This window comes from Plecotus auritus (assembly GCF_963455305.1).
Source record: "Plecotus auritus genome assembly, chromosome: 2".
Lineage (NCBI taxonomy): Eukaryota > Metazoa > Chordata > Mammalia > Chiroptera > Vespertilionidae > Plecotus > Plecotus auritus.
The window spans coordinates 32,817,981-32,838,949 of record NC_137771.1 but is presented as its reverse complement, the minus strand read 5'-3'; the positions used below and the strand labels follow the sequence as shown (position 1 = coordinate 32,838,949).

The 20,969-nt window shown below is 51.3% G+C and overlaps 1 protein-coding gene across 4 annotated transcripts in view; it reads right to left on the bottom strand.

The window, feature by feature from the left end:
• The window catches only part of SSBP3 (single stranded DNA binding protein 3), a 147,471-nt gene that overhangs the window by 31,518 nt on the left and 94,984 nt on the right, over nucleotides 1-20,969 (bottom strand). For all 4 annotated transcript variants that reach the window (XM_080656504.1, XM_080656505.1, XM_080656502.1 and 1 more), the window contains exon 5: nucleotides 3,510-3,599. In XM_080656504.1, coding sequence (XP_080512630.1) covers nucleotides 3,510-3,599 — 90 coding nt within the window. The remainder of the gene's footprint in view (nucleotides 1-3,509; nucleotides 3,600-20,969) is intronic.

The window sequence follows — 20,969 nt, the reverse complement described above, 5'->3', positions numbered from 1 at the left end:
TCCATCTGGATCCAAAGCAGAAAATCCAAGTTGGAAGGGCCCTCAGAGACAATCTGGTCTACCTGGCTTCACCTACTGGTGAGGAAACTGCGCCCAGAGATGGGGAGCAACTTGCCTAAAGTCACTCAGCACGTGTGTGAGAGGAGGTGAGGCACTAACACAGGTGCCTCTGGCTCCTGCTCTGTTCCCCTCCCCACTCCGGAACCCCACCCTTGACCTCCAAGCCTGGTCAGAATGCCAGATCTAGAGCTTTGGGGCTGGTTTGGCTCCACTCCTGGTAATGTGAGCAACACAAATAAACTCAGTTCAAACATTTCCTGGGGCCCTACTGGACACCAGGTGCCAGGATGCCAAGATTATGGCAATCTTTTTACACCAAATATATAGAATTAGAATAGCCTTGCTAAGTTCTACCATGACCCCGAGGGCCCCACAATATTCCCCAACAGTGAATATGGCTGGGTCCCAAACCACTTCCCTGTCAGCCCTCAACCTGCTGCTACTAGACACAATCTCATGCCACAGGACCAGGCAGGCACTGTCCACCTCGGAAACCGAACATCAAGTAAGAAAGAGTAAACAGACAGAAGGCCAGACCTTCTGACCTCAGGAGCAGCCTCACAGCCTGGCAGTCAGAGGCCCGAGGAAGGGAGTCAGTCCCATTTGTTGCTTCCTGAGGAGCCAGAAGGGGGGAGGGGGGACGGGGACAGCTGCTCCCTCCCACCCACCCTGGCAGCCCGGCTGGCTTCTAAATTTAGCACCAACTGGGGGTGGAGTGCTGACCTGAAAACTGGGCTGCCCACTTTGGGACAGGGTCTGGCCAAAGCTGGATTAGCCAACCCAGGCTGCTCCTCAGTGCAAAGACCCTCCTACAGCAGAGCTGCCTGCCCAGGCAGTGGCCAAGCGGGGGAAGAAGTGCAATTATTGGCAGCAGATAAAACCCTGGATACCATCTCTACTTCCCTTCTAATATCAGAGTGGCCGCCTGCAACATGAGTGAGGGGCAGGGCCGGCAATCAATAACTAATATTCCTGTTGTGAGCTGGCCTGCTCCGGAAATGGGAAGCCGCTAACTCCTGCAAGAATGATACCCTTTCTCCTTAGCAGTGACCCAGCCCGAGGGGTTCAGCATCATGGCCGGGAAGGACCCCATCCACCTTCATCTGACTGATGGGGAAATGATGCCCTTGGATGGGTGGGGTGTTGGTCAAAGTACCCCAGGAAGCAGAGGAGCCAGGGCACCCAGCTCTGCCCAATGATTCAGCCAGCTGTTGACAGTTTAGCCTGACAGGGGATCAGACAATACCTCAAGTCAAGAGGGTCCAAAAGCCACCCCTGTGTGATGGTGGCTGGTGGCAGCTAAATAAGGACAGGAATCAGTCTGGACTTTCTGACCACACACCCCTGGACGTCACAGGGGAGGGCCCAAGAAGTATGTCTGGAATTAAGCCTTAACCATGGACAATTATACCAAAGCAGGAAGCAGGGAGCTACCCACATATCAGGCAGACCTCGCTTTGCCCCAGACTCAGGCCAAAATAGAAGTTAATGGCCTATTTTTAAAAATACAGCTATTGCCCACCTCTTCCCACCATCTGCACTGGCACCCAGATGACAGCCAGCCTCAACAGGGATGCACACAGGTGGAGCCTGGTCCCTGGGTGGGCTCAGCCCACCAGGCAGGAAAGCCACATCTGCATTCGATCAAGGGCATCATGGCATCCTGAGAAAGAAGCCCCAGACAGAACACCTGTGGGAAAGACCACTAGCTGGGTGCAGGATGCCCTGGATGCAGGGGCCAGAAGATGGCTGTCCCGTGGTATGGATGACCATCTCAGACTGCAGCCCTTGGATTTCCCTCTGGGAGAAAGGTAGAGCCTACCTGGCTCTTGTCTTCCTTGGACCCATGGGTTTCCAAGGATTTTTAACGTTTCACTCTCTTTGAAGTCTGGCCCCTCTTCCCAATGCCTGTGGCCTTACCACAAGCTGAGCCTCAGGCCATGCCCAGTCGAGTCCAACCTGGAGCCTACACATTGATTTCTGAGGCTGTGCCCACTTCTATCCCTGGGACAAGATCCCAGTTTGGGCAGCATGCTAGGAATGCATACACCATGGGTGACCACCCAGTGCCTTGAACCACCGTCCCTATTCCCTCTCACTCCCCTGACCACCACCTTGGTGGGCCATATGCTATTTGTTTGCAGGTAACATCCCTATTTCAGTGTCTCCCTTCTTGTCTGGTGAGCATTGTGTCCTAACCCTCCTCCCCTGGGAGTTAACATCAATCAAAATGTGAAATCTTGCAAAGCAAAAGTGTCTTCCAGGTCGTCTCCTGTCCTTTACATCCCTAAGAGGCATCCATCCCATGTTTACTCAGATACTCCAGTGCCCGGGAACTCCTACACCCTGCAGCCCGTAACTCATTGCTGGGCACATGGTGTGAAATTCTGGCTTCCACTGAGCACCAGTGTCCTTGGACTCTGCCTCACTGGTTACAGTTTAGAATTCACGGGCTTCACAGAAAAGTCTTTGCCTTCTTTTCCACACAAGTGCTCTTTCCATATTCTTATCTGGAAGCGCTAAGCTTGCAAAAGGCTCAGGGAACTCGGCAGATTCTCAAGCCCAGCCACATACAGGTCTGAAAGAATGGATGCTACACTCAAGAGCTTCATCATAAAAGTTCCTTCCAGCCCTGCATGCCGACACCTCTCCAAGACTGTACTTCCCCGTCTCAATCTGGTTTAAATGGAATGAGCCCCTCAAAGGGGACGGCACAGGAGGAGGAGGTGGAAGAGGAGGTGCAAAGAGGGGGGAGGAGGAGGAGGCACAAAGGAGGTGGCAGCCACACCCAACCCTGACAACACAGAGCCCCTGAGAGCCCAACAAGGTGTCTTTTGGAAAAGGCCAGGCTCTCGACCAACGTGGGATCTGCTCCTGCCTCTGGCAGGCAGAGTGCGGGCACAGATGCTCGTGGGGCGCCGTCTGTGATCACACTCGGAAAAAATCAAGTGGTTAACCAGAGGGAAAGGACTCTGAGACCTGCCAGGATGGTGGGTTTTTGTTTTTTTTAGATTATGCCTAAGGTTTGTAGTTTGGACAGGCAAAGTAAACAATGACAACAACAGCAGCAACAAAACAGAAACAAAGAACGGTTTACTTGTTTAAGGAAAAGAACGCCTTTGTTAAAAGACAGCTCCACGTGGACTTGGAAGCAGCCCCACCGCCTGCCTGACCAGGGGCGGCTGTGTCTGACTGTGAAGCGGGCGTGAACAAAACAAACTCCAGCACAGGCAGGAGGAGTCTGCTCTCCATCTCTTTTCTCCCCTCCTCGGTTTTTGGAAGGGGTGGAGAAAGGGATGGGAAGGGACGGGCTCGAACCAGCATAAAACAACGGTATTTAGACCATGGCAAACTGAGCTACTACTTACTCCTCTCTCTCTCCCTCCCTCCCGCTGGAGACTGGCTTGGAGTGAAAGGAGCACAGGACCAACCCAGGGCCCAGCACATACCTGAAAGAAACCCGGCGGGATGGGGCCTCCAGGCATCCCATCATTGGGGGGAATGTTGCCAAGCACTGGGCTTGGGGCTGCTGCTGCACTCTGTGGAGACAGGGAAGCGAGGAGTTAGAGAGGCTGCACCCATGACGAGAGAATTCTGACCCCTGCCCCCACCTCCTGAGAGACAGAGTTGCAACCCCCGCCCTCCCATCTCCTTGTCTGCCTACATCCTCCACAGACCCCCCTCAATACTGCCCTTCCTAGGCAAGTGACGAACTCTGAGCCTCCATTTCCTCGTCTCTAAAATGGGAGAACGCCCACCATGTTGCATGAACACTGCAGAGCTGTAGTGGGTGGGCCATATGAACGCAAGGAGGCCCTGCCTGAGCCACCCGGCTGCTTTACGAAGTTCCTCAGGGCAGGCGAATGCTTCCTAAGTGTCTGTCCCTCTCTAAGAGGCTGGCGTGTTGCACAGAGGAGAAGCCTAATAAATACCCACAACTTAATGAGTAAGCAGACAGCCCAGCTGGGAAAGGCCCCTGGAGGGGCTGAGGGAGGGCAGGTGTGTTTTTGGTCCTGCCAGGGTCCTGGTGCTGTAGGACAGGAGGTGCACAGTGTGTGTGTGGGGGGCGGGGGGAGGGGGGGTCATCATTACTTTTCCTTTTAAAGGCTGCTATTCTGGCATTTACCTGGTACATCTGCCTCAACAAATGCCTCCCAGGGGTGAACAGACGCTGCTCGCCTCAGCCTGGCCTCCTTCCAGGCAATCTGTGTCCCACCTGTTCATGTGGTCAGCATGTCTGTGCCTGGCCCCGTGCTGGCACAGGCCAGGGCGGGCTGCTCAGGACCACACAGGCCCGACGGCCCTGCCTGGGCCCGTGCCCTGCTCCTCCCCACCGAGCCTGAAGCTCCCAGGTGCTCCTCCTGCAGCAAGCCCACCTCGGGCCTCAGGGGTCCCCAAACCCCACCATGACCGAGAATCTGAAACGGAATCACTCATCATCTCCCAGGGGTCTGACTGGTTCTGTGAGACAAGAGTGAGCCACTGGGGTCAGGAATGCCTCTTTTTCTCTCATAAATGCAGCCTGCCACCACCTTGAAGAAGTCACTTCTTCCCTTTTCTCAGCCAGAAAATAGGCATCAGACAACTCCTGACTTCCCACTCTGATGGGAGGATGAGGCAATGTGTGAATTCCACACACACACTCCATGCAGCAAAGCGAACAGATCCCCCAGGAACCCATCCACCAGGTCCAAGTGCTGGTGCCTGTACAGCAGGGGTGGCGTGGGCAAGCCAGCTGGCCTTTTTGCGGGAGTTTCCTATAAAAAGTGGGGGTGGTTGTTATCCCTTCTGATCGTCAGGGTTGTAGAGGATTAAGTGAGCTGTGTTTTGTAAAATGGGAAAGCTCAGTAATCTGGAAGCAAGGAGGACTCAGTATGGGCGCACAGTAGGTATTTTAACAGACCCTAAGTAAAGAGAATGGGGTGGGGTTGGGCTGACCACTCTGGCCCAATGTTTCAAAATGATTCTGCCAAGAGAAAAGCAAATCTTCCTTCTCTGTCATTAAAGAGGTTCTGACAACCATCCTGTAATGCAGCGATCTGCACCTTTTTCATCTCATGACACTATTGCCAAAATTCTGCGGCTGACAAAAGAAAAGTTCTAATTTTGATTCATTCACACTGGATGGCTATTGTTGTGCTGGCTGTTCTCATTTTTTTACTTGACAATCGAAGGGAAAAGAAGTCAGTGCCCTGAATAAACAGTCAGGTATTGCATATTTTAAAAATGCTTGTAGCCATTGGCTGCCATAATGTGTTGTAAACATCCCAAACATTATAGATTAGGTTTTTCCCATCTGCCTAGGTTTGAGGCCACAGTCCCACCCACAAGACGCAGCCGCCACCCAATCCTGTTATCTGGGATGAAGGCCGCCTGGGGGAATATGCCAGGTTATCCAATAGCTACACTGCTTGTTTGTGGTTGGGGATTTTATGAAAATGCAACTTTTCGTGATGTACAGCCAACAATTACGCCTCAGCAGCAGGAGCAGAAAAGTTTAAAAAACAATGGGGCAAGGTAAACACCCACCTATATTTTCTTCCAGTTCTTTCAAAGACTGGTTTTACATTTAACTCTTTGATCCTTCAGGATATCACTTTGGTAAAGAATATGATTTTACTCCTCAAATAGTCAATTGCAATTACCCCAGTCATTTTAAACCAGAGACAAAATTCTTACAAAGGGCTGTTTCTGAGCATTTAAATTATCTCCTATGTCTCTAAGAGTCCATTCAAATGATCGGTTTTACAATGTGTTTTATTATCTCCTTTAATTCTTTAATAGAAGTTTTCTTGTCTATTTTTATCTACTTATCCCTCCAAACTTCAGATCATTTATAAAAGTCACCTCCTTCCCAAAAGAAAAAGCCATTCTTGACAGGGGTGAACAAATGAAACACAGGGTTTGCTCTCATATTATTATTATTTATTATTGTATTATTTGTCTTCTTACCATCATTATTGTCATTATTTCGTATCCTTATGATTTATCTTTTCATTAATGATGGCTGATAATTTAACCAAACACCAACGAAAGTGGATACTTAAACCTGCTTTTGCCCACTCCTATATATAAAAATTTAAAGGAGAACTGACATCTTTCCAAAACAGAGGCACCCTCCTAAGATATGGTCTTTGCTATATAGTTCCATCTTTGTTCAAGTCCCCCAACAATGATGAGAAAGTGGGTGGGAGTGGCTATCAATTTGGGAAAGCCAAACCCTCTTTTGTGGAGCTGACTTGTTCTTGGGATGAGGATGGGAAGGGTGTGGCTGCCACGGAGGGGTGCGGGGATCTGGTGGAGGCCCAGCCCTGGTGGGTGGATGGTGGAAACCATCTGGCCTGAGGCTCAGAAAAGGCTGGTGCTTTCACACCATCTCTCCCTGAACCCTCAGAATGGTCCTCTGAGGCAGGCACAAGCACCCCCACTTTACAGGCGAGGAAACAAACATCTGTGTAAGGAGCAGGCTCAAGACAACCCTTTTCCATGTGCCTTCTTCAGCGAGTCCAGACCTACTCTTCCTCAGCCTTCAGAAACAATGCTGTGAGTATAAAGAAAGATCTGGAAAGCTTCACCAATTTAGTTCTTTAAATTAGCATATATCATTTAATTTAAAACACTTCCCTATTTTAGAACACAGCAAAGTACTGGTAAAAAACAACAACTTGTCACTGTAATTTGTTAAATAATGCCGTGGCCAAAGAAAACATGATTTTTTTAACTGAAACTATTAATATAGATGTATCATTATTTAATCAATAAAAATAGCCAGCATTATATCGGTATTTGCTAACCTACTAATTACAAACTGGCATCTGACTTATCTTTGGACCACTTCCTTTTGAAATGGTTTACACTGGCCATCTGTGGATCTACTTTTACGGTAAAACATTCATGCCCTTTGCTAACTGTGTATGTGCCTTTTTTCCTTAGTGATACAGAAGAGCTCTTTATATATTATGAATACAACATAAACATATCTTACAATTTTAAAAAACCACACCTTTTAAATGAAAACTTGAACCTGGGAGCGTGGCTCATTCCAAGATCTCATTTCCCATGAAATCAGGAAGGAGTCAGTGGTTCCAGAAACCGGGAGTGGGTGGGTGGTCCACAGTCCTTGGAATGTCAGGGCTGGGTGGCCATGGTTCTAGTAAGTGGATCGTGTGATTCGCTGACATCTGGGTGGAGCAAGGACTTCTGCTCCCCCTAAGAAGCAGGCCATGTTAGCAGTGACGAAGGTGGCAGGAAGCCGAGGAGATGACTTGTCATTTAAAGCCTCCTCCAGCTGCAGCATTAAGTAGCCTTCAGTGCTTAAATCTGTATCCTAAATTATGATAGTTATTGCTCTTCTTTGATTATGAAGTGAAAAATATGTGAATAATGAAAACTTTCCAAAGGACAGAACATCATGAAAAAAAAAAGAACAGCAGCAACCGGAGTTACAGGGTGAATAAAGGTTAAGAAAAAATAATTTCTCACAAAATCTAATCCAAGGGACCTCCCCACACACACACATCTATTAACATGACACTGCCCCCCTACACTTCAATAGCAAGGGCTTTGCCCATCTGAGTGTGGGCATACAGCAGGTGTTCAATAAATGATTATGACTTTTATTATTCAAAGACCTGCTCAAACCTGGCCATCTGGAGCCAGGCCTTTCCGGATTGCTAGGAATCGGCCTCTCCCTGCGGTTTCCAACTCTGACTTGGAGTTCCCATTAAGGCACTCAGCAAAGCGTCTCATGTGCGTTTTCTCTAAAAACACAAAACCCAAACTGAAACCCCCCTGACGCGCACTGAGGCCTACAGCTGGCTGGGGCTGCGGTAGCTGCACAGGATGGAAGTCACCACTGGAGCAGGAGAGGAAAGAAGGCTGGACTCAGAAGCCAGAGATGAACCCCGCCCCCCTGCCCCCCCCCACACACACACACACTGACTCAGTCCTAGCTGGGACCCCATGGACAGGTCCTTTCTCACTCCTGGCCTCAGTGTCCTCACATGTCAGGTGGAGGAGTCAGAGAAGATGACTTAAAGGGCCCTTCTCCCGAGCTGCTGTCCCCAGCCCAGTCCACACATCCAGGGGGCAGGGACTGCAAATAGTAGCTCACACATGAACAGGCGGGCGATCTTCATTCCAGACGACCCTGCATGTTAACTCTCCTCCGTGCATTATAGGACACGCAGAGATCCAAGATTAAAAACTACCCACAAACCCACTAGTTATCGGAGCCTGAGCTAATAGCCAATGACATTTAGGTTCCCCCCACCCCAGGCCCTCCTCGCCAACATTTACCCACATGTGCACATATACATGGACTAAAAAGGCAGAATCCAATCAGGCATGCAGTTTGGTAACTCATGCATTTTTACAAAACTAACTTAAAATTCTTTCTAAATAGAAAACAGGCCTTGCAGGGTGGCGTGGCCCACTCCAGTCAGCTGCCTCCTCGAAGCCTCTTGGGTAGAGTCAACTGGGAAAGTCCCAGGTGCCTTCAGACAACTGCCTGAAGCTCTGAAAGAATTTCAGTTTTGTTCTCAGCCAGCTGGTTGCACAGGTCCACTCCAACCACAGGCATCCCCCACTATCCAAATCTGTTTTTCAGTGGTGAGGGGTACCTGAGCCCTCCCCTGCCCCAGAGCAAGTATATTCTCTCACCCTCCCTGGTGGAAAAGCAGGCTTCAAACCGGCCTTGGAATCTGAGCGACGGTCAGGAGCCCTGAAAGCTGTGCTAAGGGATGTGGACTTTCTGCTCCAGACATCAGGGAAGAATTCTGAGCAGAAGAGCGGCCTCTGAGAACCCCGCCTTACCCGGTACCAAGCATCCCAAGGCATCCCTGACACACCTTCCAACACCCAGATACCCCAAGGCTCCAAGAATGAACAGACGTGGCAAGCCCTGCTGTGGGGCTGGGCCCTTTCCTCACTCCCTGCAAGAAGTCCCCTGGAGAGGAACCAAGATAGCTCCTAGCAGCCTCCCATCTAGTACTGTGATATCTCGTGGGAGGCGACAAGCATTTGTGCATCCGCCAACAAGTGAGGGTCCAGGGGACATTCCCTATAAGGTATTATATACCAGCCTCACCCCAAGAACCCCCATTATCCTCACTCTCCAACCAGCATGAGACACCCCCCCCCCATTTTTTACTCTGTCTAAAAATGGTTCTGTGCACAAGAAGCCCCTGGAAAACTGAGTAGCAAATGCTTGGAGAGAACCTCGGGACTCCTGCCAGGTTGACCTACCTCCTGACTGATTTACAAGGCTACAAAATAGAACTTCGTTCTGCAAATCCCCTCCCTCCTCGCCCCACCCCAATACTCAGGCCTTGGCGTGTAGCGTGGGGCCAGCATGCGAAACCACCAAGGGCAGCCTTCTCTGACTGAAACCCAACACACATGGCCAAGCACCCGGGACGCTGGGGTACGTGAGTTGGCTATGTGCCAATGGGTCTCGGAGGGGAGTGAGGACACCCTGCACTGACTACAGGAGGAGGACAAGTGAGAAACGAAGGCCGCTGAGTGATGCTCGTGTCCGGGAAAGGGAGGAACGCTTGCACTGGTGTCATCAAGACCATTCTGTGCACAACACTGGAGTGACCTGGGTCCCTCTAGGCCAAGTTTCCTGGAGGGAATTTTAGCCCCATTGACAAATTGAAGATGTCACTGAGGGAATGGAGGAAATGGCATCACCCAGGTGCAAAGGCCAAGACTGAGAGAGTGGGGTCAAAAGAGGGAAAGGTACAAGGAGAGGCCTCTGGGTTTTATGCACAGACCACAGGAGACTTGGTTTTGGAGAACGGGGGCTCTAATTCTGCAGCGTGGAGAAGGCAGAGCGGTTGCTATGCGAAGAGCCAGAGCCAGCTGGTGTTAAAAATAGGTTCAGATGACACACAGGAGTGACTGACACAGGATCCCTGCCTCCCAATAGCCAGGGGCTGTCACGTGGAGGGAGGGCATGCTCACCCAGAGCCCGGGGGCAGCCTGGTCCAGCGGCAGATGCTTGGCCCACCAAACGCTGCTCCAGGTCAGAGCAGTAGGGTGAGTGGCATGGGGGAAGTGGTGGGTTGGCTATGTCAACTTGGGGTGGCTCAGTCAGGACGTGGCAAAACCGCACCACGGACAAAACAAAATACATGGCTTGGTCTCCACTCTGCCACATCAGAGCCATGCTGACTGTCTCAGCCTCAGTTTCCTCTCTGCTAAAGGGAGTCACAATACCTAGTGCTGCCTGGTGTCTCCTGGGGATTACACAAGAGAGGAGTCCTGGACTGAGTGAGGGTCAGGGTAGCACTCCGGCTAGAACCCACCTACCATGTGACTTGGACAAACCTTCCTGCCCCTGGGCCTCAGCTCAGCTCTACACCAGGCAGCTGAGACCCTGCTGTTCCAAGGAAACAGGGGGCATTCACACTGAGCTCTTAGCCAAGCCACCTGAAAAGGGGCCACGTGCAGGTGAAAGAAGGCCCAATCAGCCAGAGCAAGGCCGCTGGGCCCAAGGGAGGGTGTCCTGACACTAGAGCTTCTTCCAAAGTCCGATCTCACTTCTGTCTCCTGGGGTGAGGGGATGAATGCAGAACGCAGATGAAATGCAAAGAGAAGCAACTAATCCCAGAGACCGGGAGAGGGGAGGGGTGCTACTTACTCCTCGGCATCCCTGGGAAGATGTCACTTTGTTTACCGGTAAGGAAACAGGCACAGAGAAGTGCATTCTCCTAAGGCTCCAGTGGTCGGCAAACTGCGGCTCACAAGCTGCGCTTTGCCGCTCTGTTGACTAATGAGTTTGCCGACCACTGTCCTAAGCGACTCTCACTTAGTCTCTCTGTCCCTTCACCCCCGATCTTGGGTTCAAGAAACCCAAAAAATGGTGTGCCCACACCCACCACCAACCCTGCAGTTCACAAGAGGTCTGTGTGCTTTTTGACATGATGAAAAGAAACGCTACACAGGTCACTACAAACATAAGGTTAGCACAGCGCATCCTCTACGTTTGGCATCATGTATGTCTTGCTCTTCCCCAAGTAGACTGACCTCATCCTAACTCTGGTTCCTTTGGCAAATATTTCACCAAGTTGGCCTTCACTAAGGAAGGGGGGTCAGGTGAGGGGTGTGTGTGTGTGTGTGCATGTGTGTGTATGTAAGAATGCAAGATCCCACTGAGGAGTCTGCTGGGTCTAATTGGCAAATTACCCTGGAAAGAGAAGGAGAAACAAGGAAGGTGGGAGCTTACACAGGTTGTGAGGGCTTCAGACACGTTAGATGCATTCAGCAAACACTGGCTCCTGGGGCTGCCCGGGATGCACTGTGCCTACTGGGATGGGAAGACAGAGGCAGGCTCTGCCCTCAAGGTCTGGGGGATGAATGAGTCTCAGTGACAGAGAACTGAGGGATGTGGGGAGGCGCTCTGGGCGGGCGCTGCGAGGCAGGGATTAGGGGGATCAAGGAGGCTTTATAGAAGAGGTAGCACTCAAGCCAGGGCCTAAAAGGACGACAGGACTCGAAGATGCGGGAGGTGATAGGAGGGAGAGATTACTGCTGTCATCTTAGCCCTCCCTGAAAAAAGCAGGCCTTCTGACAGCCTCTCCTTCGGAGCACAAATCCCACTTCTGGTTTACAGGCTGGGCTCTGAGCTTACTCAGCTCCCACCCCAAGAGGGGGCTCTGCCAAAGGGGAGCCGCCCACCCAGTCTGAGAGGCTGCTACTGCTGACCCCGCTGGCCCAGCTCACCTCAGTGAGGCTTACCCAGTTTCTGTCCCCCATCCACCCAACAGCCCCGCAGGGACTACAGATGAGAAAACGGAGGCTCGGAGGTGTCCAGGGACCTGTCCCCAGTCACATGGCTTGGAGTGGGCAGAATGGAAGCCAAGTCCAGATCTGCTAAAACCACAGCCTGCCTCTCTGCTGTGCCCAGCCGCTCTGGTCTGCGTTCTGAAATAACACTTACAGGAGGCTGGAAGAAGTCTAGATTCGAGGCCCAGCCCTTCCGTGCTCCGGGAGCTGGGGTTCTCGGGCACCTCACTTTACCTTTCTGAGTCCTTCATTGTCATCTATAGAGGAGGGGAACCCTCTACCCTCTGCGGGGGTGTAGGGAACTTAAATATGACTCTCAGGTAAGGGGCTCAGGCGTGATAGGCGCTCAGCAAACAGAAGCCTCTGAGCCAGCAACACAGCACCGGCAGGCGACTCCATGAACAGAGGAGGAAGGGGAGGAAGGGGCCAGGGCTGTTGGAAGACACGACCCTCTGCTAGACAGAAGCCACCCTTCCAAGGAGTAGCCTCTCCCTGCCCCACGTTAGGAAAATACCAATTCTTTCCTTTTTTTATTGTTAACACTGTCACAGATGTCCCCCATTCCCTCCCTTTGCCCACCTCCACCCAGCCCCCACACCTCCCCGGAAAAGACCTTTTCTTTTTTTAAGAAATGAAAAAAAAGGGGCACACTCCAATCAACACTTCCAAAAGAAAGGGGAACTCGCCTCCCTGTGCTGAGAAGGCCATGGCCACCATCCTCCGTGCCCTGCCCATCCATCCCAGGAAGCATCCGGCTTCTTCTGGGAATTGGATCAAAGGGCACCGTTTGTGTAAGAGGTGGAGTCCTGTGTAATTAATACCTGGTTATACCCTGGACACCAGCCAGGGCGCCCTCCCCCGTGTGCAAACACCTCCCAGCTGGGCTACACGGCACAGGACGCCGGTCCTAGGCATGTACACGCAAGACAAGGAGATTAAGGGCTGGAGGTGCCCCCGCAAATGAACAGTGCAGAGTGGATCAACAGCACACTATCCATACAACGCTGGTTTTCTTCTTAAAGAGAGATGAGCTTCAGGCTCTGGTTTACACCATTAGCAACACACACACACCCCTCCTCACTGTCTTAAAGGTGCTACTTAAAACTGCAAACATGTCGTAGTAGGCCAGTGACAGCTCCTGAACAAGAGCACTGGCAGTTGCTTCTGGAAAGTGGGAAATTCCCTGGCGTGGACCCGCACACGCACGCTTAGTTCCAATGACAACTTAATCCTGCCAGGACTGAGGTGTGCAGAGAACAAAAAACCTGCTGCTTCTAGAAACTTTCTTTTCGCTGAGTTTAAAAGCAATCGTTAAAGGCATAGCCCTCAGAACATCTTTCAAGAATGAGAGTGTACACTTGGCTCAGCTGACACCCAAGTTAGCGGGGACAGTCACTTTCCCTCGGCTGGTCCTCGCCGTGCAAGACCGATGTGCACCGTATGAAAGTTCACCAGCGTCCCCTGATATCAGCGCAGGGAAGTTTACACTTGGCTGGGGAGGGCTGTGCAGATAGATGAAGGGGCCGGGAATCCCAGAGCTCTCTCGATGGGCCAGGAAGCCAGCTAGCAGCCTACCGCCGTGGTTTGCAGGGTCGGGCACACAGGCTCAGAGCTGAGCAGATGCCACCTAAGCCTTTAAAGCATGCACTAATTGAGCTAATTTAGCTAACAGTCTCTGTTTTGTCCCCCACCCCAGTCAACCAGCGTCCTTTGATACTGCTGGAGAGATGCAAGCTGTTGGCTTTAGTGTTATTTTGTCAGCCATTAAACGATTCATCGGAGTCATTAATTGATTTATTACTGCTGCCTGCTCAGAGGGTTTAGCAAATAAAGAATGATGAGGTCACAATGCAAAGGAAATTGGACCAAACAACACCACGAGGAGCTGGGCACTTGAGGAGCTGGGCACTTAGTCGGCCGCTGTCCATTCGGGCAGCCCTCCACACCCAGCTATTAGATGGGGGACTGACAGTGTCGCTGCTCTCCTGCCTGAAATCTGGGTGCCAGCCTGCCTCCCACTCAAGGCGCCAGTGGTGCCAAAGATGTGGAAGGCAGAGAATCTTGTTTGGAGGCCTCTGGCAGCCGGCTCCCAAGCACCTGCCAGGCCCGGTCACTAGCAACTGAGTACATACGAGGAAGAGAGAAACCTACACCTGTTCACCAGGTAGGTGCTTGGTTGCAACGGCCGAGCCTGTGTCTCAGCCCTCCCGAGCCCCAGGGAAGTCAGAGAGAGTCTCTCCCTCCCCTCCCCATAGAGGGCTTTACTCCTCCAGAGATGATGGGCTCTCGCCATAGCCCCTCTCTCTCCTGCACTGTCCACAGGAGAAGCAACAGCTGGTAGTTAACAGGTGCCTCCCAGTGCCTCATCCCTGGTCCGCTCAACAGTCCCAGGGTGTAGGTGGCATTACCGCCCCTATGTCAGAGGGAAGAGAATGAAGCCCTGGAAGCTGCCCTACCCATGGTTATAATCAAGCCAGAAAGTAGTAGTCCTGGGATTTGAACCTAGGCCTATCTGACTGCAAAGTCCACATTTCTTCCCCTCTACCAAACTCTGTAGCTGACACAAAAGAGTGCAACAGCTCAGCCTCTACAAAAAACAGCAGGTGAACAAGAGCAGGTCAACCCCCTCCTTCTAGGAGCCCCATGTGCCTCATTTATCAAATGACAGGGTGAAGGTGGGTGGGCCATGAGACTACGAGGAGGAGTGAGAACACACAACTCAGTCCCTTCTACCTAAGTCCCCAGCTGCCCTGGCCACTGCGATGCTGATGGGTTGGCCAAGCAGTCAATCATGCTGCCTCGTGCCCCTTCCTCCCATGGTTTCCCCTGCTGTTCTACCTGCTCTGCCAGCCCAACCAAAAGACAGCAGGTCCAGGAAGTCTTCCAGGATTAGACAGGCCAGGCACCCAGTAAGTGGCATAATGAAGGTTTGCTGCACTGGATCAGGCCAGAGAGAAGTAACTCTCAACACCCCTGGTTCCCAGTCCCTGGGTTCTGAGCAAACAGAGGGAGTGGTGTTGATGTGGAGGTGGGGGGGGGGGTGCGGACTAGAATGGTCTTTTTACAGAAATGTGAACACCCCCAACAAGAGGACTAACTGGTCACGGATATTGTGTGTGTGTGTGTGTATACACACATGCATGTGTATTTGTGTGTGCATGTGTCTGTCTCTATCTCTTAGGTAGGAAAAGTAATAGCTCTGGTACCTAGTATCCATAAGGAACCAAACAGCTGGTCTGGTTGACTCAAATTCTGTGATCACAGCTATCAGCCCCTGAAAGACACATCACACCTTCAACTAGCTGGGTGGCATCTAGAATGGGGCCCAGGCCCAGTGCAGAGGGGCTAAAGCGGTAAGCCAAGCGTACGCCAGAGCTGGTCTGCTTCAGGGCTTGATGCAGCCCGGCCCCGCCAAGCTCTGTCTGCAGCCGGGGGAGTGGCAGGGCAAGGCAGCTTCCCACCAAGAGGTCCACCAAGCAGTCCACCAGATATTTGCTGGGTGTCTACCAGGCACACAAGGCAGGCCTTTCTTGTTAGCATCCCCCAAGAATGGGCCCAGAGCATGCTAGAACAAACACACATCCTTTAGGGTCCTGGTGAGAAACCTGCTAACAGGAGACTGGCCTGAAAGGACTGGAGATGACCTGCCTGAAGAAAGGCTTCTGAGGGGGCAGGCAGTTCATCTTCTAAGAATCAGGCCCAAACTTGGCTCCTGAAACACACGGATTCCCCATGGAGGTGCCTCCCCCGCCCCCCATCAATTCATATGGTATTGAAAGTACAAAGGAAGCTTTAGAGACCTTCATCCAGGTCTCAATTTAGATTATTTGTCATTAGAAAATTAAAAAAAAAAGACCTATTATTACTTAGGTATATTTAGTACGCTTAGCTAACGTACAAAGGCCTTTCTCTCACCCATTCTTACTTGATGAATATGCCCAGCCACCCTCTGAAACTCTCCTCCACTCTCCCCCTGGGTGCTAACTTCGTCCTATGCGTGTTCCCCATCACAGCACTTGTCACATCTGACTGTTAATTCCTTATTAAATTAGCCAGCTGTCTTCCCAGGGATGAGGGCAGGAATGGTGTGCACAGCACAGAGAAGATGCTGGCTCAGTAAATATTTTTTGGATGAATCAAGTCCTTACGAAAATCCTGCTTTTCAAGAATAGTCACCACATCTACAAGGTCAAATTCCAAGACCAGAGCTAACTCAGTCAACTACTAACTTACCATTTGGCTACATCCATACAACGACTCTCTCCCCTCCAACCACCACCACCCACCCACACACACACACACTCTTCTGCACGCACCCTTACATGCCAACGCATGCCTCAAGACACACTGCTCCCTCTGACTGTAAAACCCAAGCTTAGGAAATTCAGAAAACCTGGTGCTGGTGCTGCTCAGCCTTTGCTGGCATAGGAGTTGGCCAGGACACTTCTCCTAGAGCCACTGGTCACCTAGTAAAATGAGATCATGGCTATGACTCCCCTCCCAAGACAGCTATGAAGACTACTTAAGCTAATGCTGGGCAAAGCATCTGTAGTTCCAAAGGAAAACCAAGGCAATGAGAGGGAGTGGGTAGCCTCGAGGAGCTAAACTTCCCACTATCACTCCCACTTTGGAAGGAAGCCGAGACTGGGCCAGTGGGCTGGGTGCAGTGAGGGGATCCAAGTGGCTTTATGAGTTGCTACGATCTAGCTGCCTCTCCCAGCCTCAGCCAAGCCTCCTTACCATCCCCAAAGCATAGCCTGTTTATTCTCAGACAGGTTGGATGTCCTAGTTCTTGGCCTCCCTAGGAGAGATGTCTGCTCCACTAGCCCAAAGAGCCACTTTTTCCATAGGCCTCTTAAAGGCACTGAGAAACCTGCCTACTACCGCCCGGGCTTGGGAACAGGCAGAGGTGGAGGGACCACTCCTGGACCTGAGTGACGCTGACGGAGGCAGAAGTCCCACCCAAGACGCCTTTTTCTGTACCAGAAGATGTGCCCCACAGACAGAGGAATCTCCTGCCAATCACAGCTAGATCCTCCAAAATCCACAGATTTATAAAAGACGTGGTTCTTGGGATCATAGACAAGACACAGAGCAAGCCCTGAGCTCACTCAGGAGGAATGCGTCCTCCTCTTCCCTGCTGGTTCAATCCCTCACTTCACATAAAATGAGAACTTGTGAGGCAGACAAAAGGGAGGGGGGGCAAGAGGCAGAGAGAAGGGGAGGGCAGAGATGGGGCTCTCGGAGCCCACAGGGCACTCTGGCTGCACACCCCTGCTGTATCTACTCCCTGTGCTTACCATGTCCTGGAACAGCTGCAGCCCCTCACCTGGGGGACACTGTGCTACTTTTATCTTCTCTGCTCAACAAGCTCCCCCATCACCTTCCATTGATCTACCTACAGAACATCTAGTCACCCATCAATGCCCAGCTCAAATGTCCCTGCTTCCCAGCCCATAGCAAGCACTCAAGTCCCCGAGTAGGTTCATGAGCTATATCTCACTATTAGAAGATACCTATTTCTACTTGCAACTAACCATCTCACGAGGCACCCAATGAAACATTCAATACCAACAAACTCTTAACCAAAGGTTGCCATGGATATGGACAGAGCACTGAACCAAGAACAAGAGCTTCAGCTCCCCGGCTAATTCAGAGAGGGAAGCAATTCACCCATGACTCAAAATGTGCCCCCCTCCAATATAATACCTCTACTGGGGTTGGCATGAGTTAAAACAAACAAGGAGATGATGGAAGGACTATGACCTCCTCTCAGCCCCTCTCTCCCTCCCACGCCAACCTCCCTCTTTTCTTGGGCCTCCAGCTTCAGCCACAGGCAGCACTCGCTGGTCCCAGCCTTGGCAACATGCCATCCCCTCTACCTGAATGACCACCTCCTTGCTGGTTTTTGCCATTCCAATCCCTTTGTCCATCCCTCAGGCCACCTTGGGCACTGGGCAGGATGATTTCTTCATCTTCCAAGTCCACATGAAACACTATCTGTGACTCTTCCAACTTTTTCTACTTTGCCTTATTATATGGACAAAGAATATCTCCCTATAGGGCTGTTGGTTCCAAAAAGTAGAATCCAAATATTTACTATGTCTAATAATCAATAACCACTGATAACAGGCAGAGGATTATGAAAGCCCTTTTAGGACAAAGGTAGGCCTGGCTCTTCTGGGAAATGTCTTCCTTATTTTTCCCTTTTGTAAAGTTGTAACTTTAAAAAAACAACATACTTTCATAAACCTCAATGTTAAGGAGTAGAGGGGCCTTACCTTGCAAAGATCTCCATGCTTCTCTCCTCATACAATCACTGAATGAAGGTTAGAAACATGAGAACCTTGGGGGAAAACCTGAATTTGAAACTTGGTTCTGTTCTTGATTGAAATCTGTAAGTCACATAGACATGGCAGGACCATCCTTGATGGATGACCAAGCTCCCTCTCTACTGCAAATCCGGTCCACAGCGCTCTGTTTTTCTTTTCTTTCTATCTAATTCCATTTGAGGCTATGGCCTGAGTCTTCTCCACAGAAGAAAGGAGTTTTTAATTAGATTTGGGTAGTCCACAGGCCTTTAGGGACTTTGAAACTAGAACCTTCGAACAGGAAGGAGTCCCACAGTTCCTCTGGTACAGAGGCTGCCTCAGGCTCACAGACCTAGCCGTCGGCAGAAAAGATCTGGGGACTTGGGTCTCCCAACATGTCTGGGCCTTGGTGGTCTCACCTGGCAAACTGGGATTAAGAGCCCTGCTTCACAGAGTTTGTCAAAGTAAAGTTTCTGCTTCCTCCCCTAGACCAGTGTCTAGCCCAGGGGTGGGCAAACTTTTTGACTCGGCCACAATGGGTTCTTAAACTGGACCGGAGGGCCGGAACAAAAGCATGGATGGAGTGTTTGTGTGAACTAATATAAATTCAAAGTAAAGGAGCGGAGGGGAGAGCAAGAGAACCGGATAGAACAGCCGGATCCCGGCCCGTGGGCCGTAGTTTGCCCAAGGCTGGTCTAGCCTATGTCCACCAGGTGCTCAATAAATACTTGTTGAATGGACATCCTTCTAAACCCTCCTCTCTGCCTTTTCTCCACTGAGAAAGACTCGCACTCAGTGGGGACAAGCCTGGCAGTGCTCACCAGTACGGCCTTGGAGCATCCCATCCCTGTGTCCCAGGAATGGAAATAAGGCACCACTCTAGTGGGCACCAAGGAAAGCTGATCTCAATCCCCCAACACCTTCTGCTCCTTTGTTTCACATGGGACCTATCTTGCCAGCGAAGATCTTGATGGTTAAGCATCTTCACAAGGTCACAATTCTTCCTGGCTGGGTCCAGTCATCACAAATCCACATACCCCACGCCCTCCAGTGGGAACCAGAAGAAAGACTTCAGTCATGGAAAGAAAAGACCTGAACAGGCCCTCTGCTCTGACACCAGTTTGGGGCAGGTCTCAAACTGGTGAAGTCTGGACAGTGGTGACTTCCCATCTGTAAAACAGGAAACCAGCCTTCCCTGCTGGCCTACCTCACACAGGGGTGTGAAGTACAAATGAAGAAACAAACACAACACCAGGTGTGAATGGAAAGGCAACAGCATCCCCTGCCTACAGACAATCAAAGGGGCTGAAAAGAAAGGAGGATGTTACAGTTACAGAATCAGGGCTGCTGGCTGTCCCCGTGATGCCCTTTTCTTCACCTTTAAAACAAAGGGGTAGATTTGATTCCTGGTCCCCAAACCTGGATGCACATCAAATTCACTTGGGGATTCTGCAACAACCCAGCTTCCCGCCCTCCCCAGGCTGCAGGGAGGCTGTAAGGATCTGGCTTTGGGGAGTTCCTAGATCAATGTTCCTGCAGATCCTCCTGAGTACCACCCCTGCCCTGACCAGGGGAAACTGACCCCAGGTCCAGGAATGGCTTGCCAGATGGGCAGGCCTCATCTGTCCTCCCCCTCCCCAGCCAGGCTTCCAGGAGGCCTGCAGGAAGCCTCCAGATGCAGGTCGGGGCTTAGACAGCCGCCCAAACAGGTACGGGCCCAGATTTAATTGGCATCTTGGTTAAGCTTTCTAATCTCATTAAAGCTGCCTCCATCATGCAGACCGAGGCTCTGAATTTAATAACACAAGAGCACTGCCCTGTCCCACTGTAAGCTGATTAGTTCTGGGGAGGACTGAGAGGACAGCCCTGGACCGAGGCCCCTGGCCCGTCAGACCCCTCCTCTGCCATACCAAGCCATGGTGCCATGCGAATGGCACAAACTCAGACGGAAAGAGAGGGCACACTGCAAAGGGGGCAGGAAGGAAGGAAGTGGGAGGAAGAGTGTAGAGCAGGGCTGCAGGGCCCATCTGCCTAACCACCCTGCGGGGCGGGGGCTGTCCCTAGGACTTTCATTATAAACACAAACTACCAAGTGATTTCATTCCACATCTTATCAGGGTGCACTCTGAGAGAGTCCACCCCACACCGGGAGACGGCTGCCCCCGGGCGGAGTGCAGCACTCACAGCTGCCTCCCCCACATTCTTTCTGCAGTTCTCAGTCTCTCCTCATTCACAATGGGAAGGAGACGGCAGAGGCCTGTGCTGGGGTCCAAATGGGTGCTCTTAGTCTTTGTGAGAGAAGACTTGTCCTGCCACCCGCCCTTCCCCCCACATCCTTCCACCCTCTCTGAGAGGAGGTGCCCTGCAGCCCTTCCTTGACCAGTGTGTGAGGAGGACTGAGAAAGGAGCTGGCTCCTGGACACTGGCTCTGAAACACCGCGGTCAACATGTGCAAACATCCCTGTGCATGTACACATCACCCACTTCTCGATCATCTCACTCCACCTAAATATATCCCAAGGAAATAACTTGGCAGTGGTGAGAAATTCTGCAGTGGCTCCAAAGTAGCAAAAACAAAACAAAACACACACACAGCTCTGTGCAAGGTGCCACACTGGGTCAAGGACAGGCATGGAGATACAAACATGCACAGGCGACAACCATCCAGAGTGTGCTGGGGTTCAGTCCCGCTGAGGGTTGGTGGTTATCATCATCAATACTTAATAGGGAAAACAATATTTTAGAAGGGAAGGGATTCCATGCAGCTTCCAAGCTGGGCTAGCACAGATGCCCTGTCCACGGGAGATG